At 46.2% G+C, this 9007-nt stretch overlaps 1 protein-coding gene across 12 annotated transcripts in view; it reads right to left on the bottom strand.

Moving 5' to 3' along the window:
• Positions 1 to 1811: 1811 nt before the first annotated feature.
• The window catches only part of AGPAT3 (1-acylglycerol-3-phosphate O-acyltransferase 3), a 139338-nt gene continuing 132142 nt past the window's right edge, over positions 1812 to 9007 (bottom strand). For all 12 annotated transcript variants that reach the window (XM_007493211.3, XM_056797104.1, XM_056797108.1 and 9 more), the window contains 3 exons: positions 6833 to 6908; positions 5381 to 5579; positions 1812 to 4582 (listed from right to left, as the gene is read on the bottom strand). In XM_007493211.3, coding sequence (XP_007493273.1) covers positions 4494 to 4582; positions 5381 to 5579; positions 6833 to 6908 — 364 coding nt within the window. In that variant the 3' untranslated portion in view covers positions 1812 to 4493. The remainder of the gene's footprint in view (positions 4583 to 5380; positions 5580 to 6832; positions 6909 to 9007) is intronic.

Here is a 9007-nt window from a genome sequence, read left to right as displayed (position 1 = left end):
AAGCCTTCAAGCCAAGGTCTAGGTCATGTAGACATCACATCTGACACTCTCATCAACAATAATCGGTGCATACCAGGGGAAACCTCCCCCTGAAAATGTTTTATGTATTTGTGGAAGTATATCGAGTGGATTTATACACCAAGCTGGGCAGTTTGGATGAAGCACAGATGGTTGGACAGAAGAAATTTTAACCCATCTCAACTGGAAACATAAAAGTATTAAAAAAAAAATTTATCTTCTCATTCCCTCAGTCTACCTGGCTGTAATATGACCTATGTGCAGACTTATAACATCTATTGCATTTCTGTGTTATTTAACTTTTCATATATTTATGCTGTATCTTTTTAACTAGATTATAAATATTTTAAAGGAAAGGGCAGTGTCTTACATGTACTGCACAGTGCCTGGCACAAGGGAGGGAAGCCCTCATTAAATACATAATTGATAGTCGTTTAATTTTCCCGGACATTGCACACTCAAGACATTCGGCTTTATTTGTTTGAACTCTTCTCAAGGTTCTCTCCCAAGAAAAGAGGCTTAAAAAGGTCTCTTCTACAACCGTAGGACAACCTCTTCTGAGGGAAACATTCTTCTCTCTAGAATAGCTAAACTAGAGTCCCACCAACTTTCTTCATTCATAGATATTTCCTCCAGTTCTTGCTAATTATACATTCAGCAACAGATCATCCAAAGAAATAAGACAAGCTCCAGATGCTTGCAGGAACAAGAAAAGTTCTCTGTATTACAACAGATATCCTGGAAAGGCCCTGAAGTCCATCTGAGGCAAATGGGAATGGAACAGTCTTCAAACATTACCACAAGCAAACTGGACACACAATGACATTATGGCGCCATTGTGTAAAGAACAATTTTCACACCCTTGACCAGGGAATAGTGAGAGGGAAAAAATAAGTGGGCTTTAATCTGGCTTTGTTACCTAGTAGCCGTGTATCTGCCCTTCCTGGGCCTCAGTTTCCTTACCTGTCAAGTCAAGGATTTGGGCAAGATGACGCCTATGAGGATGATACTGTATAATCATGACCTTGTGAGGCTACAAAGATGAGGTCAGGCAGGGAAAGAGAATGGAGGCAACGTCCGCAGGAAACCTTTGGGATGAGCTCGAGAAAAACAAGGACACACGAGGCCTTTTCCCCAGTGGCCAAACAATGTCTTTTGTATCACTGTTCATGATGTTTATAGACATCCGAGACTCATTAAGCAGTAGTGACTGTTGGGTCAATTTAAGGAGACCCGTCAGGTGTCCTGATTGCAAAGCACTCTGGGTTTGTCCTTCAATGAGCCAGGCCAGGAGCAGTCTGGTTTTGGTCAGAGGAGATGAACGGGCCACTAATGCTCAGGAAGGGGCGTGGGCTTGGTCATCAGAAAGGAAAGGCTGAGCAGCTCAGAGGTTTTCTAGGTTAAAGACCTGATTTCAGTCTGGATGCTGTAACTGGGGATTCTTAACCCTTTTCTGTGTGATGGACCTCTTCTTAGAATAATGGTTTTAAGTGTATAAAGTAAAATGAAATAGGTATGGGTGCAAAGGAAACTAGTCACATTGAAATAGTTATAAAACTTTTAAAAAGCCAACCAACCGAGTTCATGACCCTAGATTAAGAAGTGTTGTTGAGGACCAAGTCTATATGAATACATCCATGATTACTTCATGAGTCAGGAAAGGAAAGAGGAAAAGGAAAGAAGCAGGAAATATTGGTGCTGCCCCATTGTCCTAACAATGATCAACTTTATTTAAAAACTATTACAAAATAAGCCCTGGAAACCCATGGATGAAAAGTAAAGACTAAAAAAAATAGTTCGTGATATTGTTTATTATTGCTTTTAGAGGGCTTGGTAGTCCAATGTACAAGCCATATTTTATTAAATCAGAAGAAAATAGTGTTAAGATATAAAAATCTATGCCCATTGTTTCAATCTCCGATCCAAGCTCCTAATCTTCATTATTCATTTACTGAATCAATGTCAATTTATACATAGTATTTTAATTTAAAAGGGAAAAAAACATCTATCTGGGAAATAAGAAATATCAATTAAATAGAAAAAATACCATGTTGCTTTTTTTCCTTGTGTAATATACTCTGCATGGTTAAGTTTTTTAGTCTTATCTTTTTTCTTCAAAACTTTCCAGATATGACTATTGAGAAGGGCAGAATTAGGAAATGATAATATAAAGATCTTAAATACATTCACATACAGAAATAGTGCATCATGAAAATAAAACCTAAAAAACTAAAAGGATAGTGTATTTATTCACAGTACTGTATGCCATTTAGTTGGGAGGTGAGGAAGAAATATACTAAGAGGTGGATAGAGAAAAAAGTTATAATTCCCCCCTTTTCAAATCAATAATAAATTGTTTAAAAAAAAAACACCATAGCTCGTGAATAAGATTAAAATGTAGTTGGTAAGCAACCTTTACTATACCTGCCTCCTTCCATTGAAGTTACCAAGAGAATATAAATAGGTTTAATATCTTCTTCATAAAGAAAATATCTGACCTCACTAACGTCTTTCTAATACACAGCATTGACCATAATTGCTTTATCAGTTTGCCTTAATTTCTCCCTCCTTCTACCTTCTGCTTTCTCAGAAATCTTCTTTCCCCTGGAAGGCGAGGGTGAATGTTAATAATATCTAAGGTGCAACAGGAAAAGTGACTAGAAAAGTAGGCGAAAACAAGAAGGCGGCAGGACTGATAACATAGTGCTTAGTGAGGGAAGAATGGCTTGGCTGGAAGAGTGATATACACTTATTCTGAGATAATCTGTCCTCTGCTGCCCTTATGGGAATTCATATTTCAGGGCTGGGTGGCAAAATAAACAACTCCAACAAGAAACAGTTTACTTAAAGACCTAAAATCTTTGCCTAATGCCACAAGTTAAAGCAAACACTTTGGGGAAAGAATACGACTTGGGATCATAAAGAAAAAGCTAAAAATGGTTCAATATTATCCTTAGACACCAATTAGAACATAAAGGACTCTAATTTTTCATGCAACTGAGATAAAAGATTTAACTTGGGTTTAGACACGATTTCTTCAAAGCAATTTGCATCTATGAACTCATGGAACATTTGAAATATCTGCATGTTTAGTATATTAATGACTATCCTACCTACATACAATGAGGGGCTGCCTCCAGGAACAAAACGTGTCATACTCATTTGGGGCATGGATGAAGGAAAAGAACAAACACAAAAAGCTAAATTCTTGACCTTCTATCTCCGCCAATAAATCAAAATTCAACTTTTTAATTTGTTTCGTATGTTAAAAATAAAAACCCGAGGGGGAAAAGTTTTCATTATCTCCATCTACCTATGACAGAAAGCTTCGTGGTGACACAACTCCTTAAAGGGAATCTTACAGATCTGATATAAGGAACAAAGAATATCTCCATCGCACATCACAGACAATTTAAATGTGCTGCTCTTCGGACTGTATGGCAGATAGGAAAAGTAATTAGGCTGCTTTAAGATGCATCTTAAAAAAGGAAATTCATGCAATGTAGCCACTTCAGGGCAAATGGTGGAAAAGAATGGGATTCAAGTCGTAATAAGAGAAAGTTTAAAAGGGCTGCAAAACTGCAGAGTAAATAAGCCTCATTTTCTCGATCTCGTCTCCAGAGTCACCTTGTCTCAAAAACGCCCGAACTGTGATGTAAGTACACTGCATTTAGAAAATGGGGCAAACAGTAGCTCTTGAAAATAAAAGCATTAAAAGAGGTACAAGTGGAAAGGGGGGGAAGGGGGACTCTACTCAGTTTCAAACCATCAATATGTGCTTTTCACTAGGAGAGATATTTCTTCACAGACGCCTTCCATAATATAGAAGGATTGCCTGAAAATCAGAACAGAAGAGGCCAGGTACTCTTGTTCCCATGACCTTTTATTTAAAACTTCACTGTAGGGAAAGCTGTTGATTCAATTAAAGAGGTACTTTTTTTTCCCCCCTGGGGAAGTTTGTGGAGAATCAAAGGAAGAAGAAAGAGCAGGAAAACTTGCCAGAATACTTCCCCATCCCCTTTTCTTTTCTTTTTCTTCTTCTTTTTTTAAGTTTAAAGAACTACATTAGCTTTAAGAGAAAAGCATTTAACAAGCTTTCTCCTCTAAGCACAGGTTTCTTTAAAAAATCACATATTTGTGAAATTGGTCATCTGGAGAATTCAAATCCTCCGGATACCACCCTTTTCCATCAGCAAAGCAAAATATTACCAGTTTTTTAAGCCCAGATTTTCTTCGAAAGTTTGAATTACATTGAAATCCTTACATTGTGAATACAGGTAGAAAGTTGATGTTGTTCTTCTGCCAATCTTTCCAATTTCTTTACTCTTGGTTCAAGTTTTATTTGTTAATATTAGTCACCAGTTAATAAGAAAAAAGATAGTTTCTAAGTGTTTTTTTGTTCGGTTGTTTTGTTTTAATTAAGTTAATTTGATACCACACCATCTGGTTACACAGGTTCAATCTGTAGCCATTAATTATTCCTTTTTCTTGAATACTTGGTTTCCATAACTAGAACCTTTCTCTATTTCAGTTACTCCTATCAGTCTGCGGACTCCAAATGAAGCTATAAAAAAAAAAGGAAACAAATCAGATTACTTTGCTCCATACGGTGAAATGTTCATATACTAATAAGAGATAAATATTCATATGCTAATAAGGGATAAACTCATCCATTAGCAACCGCATGACTTAGGTCTGGATGTTCACTTGAAACTGCTAAAAAATAAGTGATGGAACCGTGGTCTTAAAACACGATTCAATAGAATCGTCTGACATAATAGCATTTTTCACTGCTGACCAGGTTGAGTAAGGAGGTCCCACATATATCCCTCACTATCCTGTGGCTCCTCTTTCTAGCTGAGAGCTGGAAGAGGAGCTGAGAGGGCGAGGAGGAAACTGAACCCGTTCTTTTACGGACCCGGCCAGGGTATGCTATCGGAAAGGCATGAAGAGTGTTTGGCCCGGAGAAGCCCGTCTTTCATCCAAGTAACGGGAGAAAATTGTTTTGGACGACTCAATTTCTGGACTACTTCACCAGTCCTATTAGTAAGTCGCTTTGAAGAGTAGCTTAGTGAGTTAAAATTTTAAAATAGAAACCCACGTCCACAAGGAACTTATCGACTTTTTCGATTTTTCACAAGATTCCCATTTGAATACGCATCCCCACACGCTTATACACATCCACATCGTATTTCATCCTTTCCTTTTTCAATGTATTGATACAAAACCTTCCGTCTGGACCAGGGAATTTCCACCTCCAATAACAGATTAAGACGACTTTGAGGGAAAACTTGACGTCCTTTCCAATCAATTCTATTCCCTCTACATGGACCCAACTTTCCCAATCTCATCTTTTCTTTACCTGCTCCAACAAATCCTAAGAATGTAAGTATCAGAAGGGGTGATCCGCTTGCAAAAACGCCAAACGCAAATCTGAAGAGGGGAGAGAGAAGGACAGTTGCCCATCCGAGGAAATTCAGTAAAGTCCATGGTCTTCTGGCAGGTTTAATCACGTCCCCTGGAAACACGCCTTTCTGTTTGTACTGCTCTTGTAAAGCGTCCTAAAAGTAACAACCAAACAAAACAAAGAGGCTCTTTTACCATCTGTCCTCTAAATCTGATCGCAAAATGTTGGCAGAGAAAAAGGATTCATTCCAAGTGGAGATCGTTTTTTAATTAATTAACTTAATTAAGCATGAAAAACCCCTATTACGTGAATTCAAACTTAAAACACTAGCTTCCCAGTCAGGTCGTGGCATCATTTTATTACTAATCATGGGCCAGCTATCGCCATGAAGGCTTCACGAGTATTCCCACGTGAGCTCTCCCACCGTCTCGGGAGAGAAGCTGCAGCGACCACTTTATTGGACGGATGCAAAGCCTGAAGCAGAGTTCACCCGGCCGAAGGTGCAAAAACTCGTGCCTGGGACCTTCGGGGGAGCCGCTGGGACCTCACACGCCGCCTACACGCGAGACAAGTAAAACGACCCGAGCGCAGCGGGCAGGCGTGCAGGTCCCACGTGGCACCCGCCTCCCCCTCCTCCAGGAAGCCAGGCTCGCTCTGGGGGCCCCAGAGAGCCGGTCTGCAGCGAGCAAGGAACGGAAAGACGGTCCGCGCGCTCTGTGGCGCCCCCCAGCTCTCTGGGAGGGGATTCGGAGGAGGACGCGGACAGCTTCTACGAGGTACGGGGGGGAGGGGGGGCAGACGCAGACAGGTTCTACAAGGTACGAGGAGGGAGGGGGCAGACGTGGACAGGTTCTATGAGGTACGAGGGGGGAGGGGGGCAGACATGGACAGGTTCTACGAGGTACAAGGAGGGATGGGGCAGACGTGGACAGGTTCTATGAAGTATGAGGAGGGAGGGGGGCAGACGTGGACAGGTTCGGGGGCAGACGCGGACAGGTTCTATGAGGTACGAGGAGGGAGGGGGGCAGACGTGGACAGGTTCGGGGGCAGACGCGGACAGGTTCTATGAGGTACAAGGGGGGAGGGGGGCAGACGTGGACAAGTTCTACGAGGTCCGGGGTGGGGGTGGGGGGAGATCCACATCCATGAAGTCAATCAAGGACCTCCAAAGCAATACTGTAGTGTTAGTCTTAAGGGCTGAAGTTATAAATGGGGGGAGGGAAGCGTAGAGAGAAATGAAAGACTTCCCAAAGCCCCCAAAGCCCCCCCAAGCCCCCCGGTTACTTCAGGAGGGCTGAAGAGCCGAGTCCAGCTTTAGGGCCTCGAACGCTACATCAGAACTTTGCCTTCACCCCGACATTCATCCCCCTTAAAAGGCTTTTAGTCAGGATAAAACAGAGGGTTTACCTTCTCCTGGTAAAGCTTGTGCAGCCACTGCGCCGCCTCCTTCTCGTCCAGGGGGATCTCGTCCAGGGGGAATCTCCTGGTGTGTCAGAAAGGTGAAACGTGAAGTGAGTGTCTAAACTGGGGAAGTCAGGTGAGGACGGCTACGGGGGGCGGCTCGAGCCGGGCCGGTGTAGACCCGGCCCCACGCCCGGCTCGGCAGCAAACGCGCCACGCGAGCTCCAAGCACACGATCTCGCGCCCGCCAGCGGCCCCCCAAAGGGAAACCTCGGGAACCTGCAGGGCTTTCTTTCCTGCAGGTGACTCGGGCGAGGGCCCTGAGCTCTGGGGGCGCCCTGCAAACCTCCTTCGCCACTGCAGGGGAAGATGGAAACAAGGAGAAGCGGCCGCGGCCCTCGGCGGCCCCCGGCATCCCCCCGAAAGGGCTTCGTGGCCTTAAAAAGGGGAGCTCCCATTCCACTCCCCTTCCTGTAATCACACGTGGGAACGCTCAGTGACAGGCCGAAGCGCGTTCTGGCCGGCCGGCTGCGCTCTCCGCGCTTCCAGGAGGAAGGGGGTGTCCTCGATGGTGTTCGGGGCTCCCCCCATTCCTCTGGGCCTTTTTGTCATGAGCCTCAGACGCGGGGCTTAAAGGGGCTCCCCGAGGCCCGGGAAGGAGGCGCAGACATCATGGGGGCGCGAGCCGAGGCCTCTAGGCCTGACCCACAGAACACGCTGACGGGGTCGGACGGGAGGGGTTTGGCGCCATCGTGTCCCGCCCTCTCATTGGACAGAGGATCGAACCCAAGTCCGGGCTGGTCACGAGGCTAGATATGGAGCCCAAATTGGAGCTCCACAAGCTTCCTCCTCTGTAAAGCGAGGAGACGCGGGTGCGCGCCGAGGCCAGGGAGGCCGGCGGGTCTGGACAGGAAGATGGCGGAATCTGGGTGCATTTTTCTATGTCCAAAACAGGGCATTTAAGCGTCCCGGGGTCCAAGAAGGAGCCCCTAGAAAAGGGCCCTGGAGCTTAATTTTACTACGGCAGGCGGTCCTGATCAGGTGCCCAAACATGATGACCCTCTGTGAGGCCCCGCGTGCTGGGGCTTGTGTCGAAGGCGGGAGCTCCCCGCTCAAATGACGCGGGTCCGTGTTTGGACCCTCAGCATGGGGCGCGTTTCCATGTCCGCAAAGAGGAAAATGACCAAGAACGGGCGGTGCAAAGGAATCAACGACTTTTCCACCGCGGCTGATTTTCTCAACTACGAGGAAAGCCTGAGAAGCCCGAGAATGTCCAAGATTGGAGCCATCAAAGTGGTTTTTAATAGTCCGCCGAGGGGCGAAAGAACAAGAGGCGATCTGAGCCGTGGCTCGAGGAGTCTCTGCTTCTTCCGGTCGAGGTCCGAGCCTTGGCTCGAGGAGTCTCTGCTTCTTCCGGTCGAGGTCCGAGTCTTGGCTCGAGGAGTCTCTGCTTCTTCCGGTCGAGGTCCGAGCCGTGGCCTGAACGGAGTCGCTGCTTCTTCCGGTCGAGGTCCGAGCCTTGGCTCGAGGAGTCTCTGCTTCTTCTGGTCGAGGTCTGAGCCGTGGCTCGAGGAGTCTCTGCTTCTTCCGGTCGAGGTCTGAGCCGTGGCTTGAAGAGTCTCTGCTTCTTCCGGTCGAGGTCTGAGCTGTGGCTCGAGGAGTCTCTGCTTCTTCCGGTCGAGGTCCGAGCTGTGGCTCCAATGGAGTCTCTGCTTCTTCTGGTCGAGGTCTGAGCTGTGGCTCGAGGAGTCTCTGCTTCTTCCGGTCGAGGTCCGAGCCTTGGCTCGAGGAGTCTCTGCTTCTTCCGGTCGAGGTCCGAGCCGTGGCTCCAATGGAGTCTCTGCTTCTTCCAGTCGAGGTCCGAGCCATGGCTCCAATGGAGTCTCTGCTTCTTCCGGTCGAGGTCCGAGCTGTGGCTCCAATGGAGTCTCTGCTTCTTCTGGTCGAGGTCTGAGCTGTGGCTCGAGGAGTCTCTGCTTCTTCCGGTCGAGGTCTGAGCTGTGGCTCGAGGAGTCTCTGCTTCTTCCGGTCGAGGTCCGAGCCTTGGCTCGAGGAGTCTCTGCTTCTTCTGGTCGAGGTCTGAGCCGTGGCTCGAGGAGTCTCTGCTTCTTCTGGTCGAGGTCTGAGCCGTGGCTCGAGGAGTCTCTGCTTCTTCCGGTCGAGGTCTGAGCTGTGGCTCGA

The sequence above is a fragment of the Monodelphis domestica genome, chromosome 4 (assembly GCF_027887165.1).
Source record: "Monodelphis domestica isolate mMonDom1 chromosome 4, mMonDom1.pri, whole genome shotgun sequence".
NCBI lineage: Eukaryota > Metazoa > Chordata > Mammalia > Didelphimorphia > Didelphidae > Monodelphis > Monodelphis domestica.
This window is presented reverse-complemented; position numbering and strand designations above follow the sequence as displayed.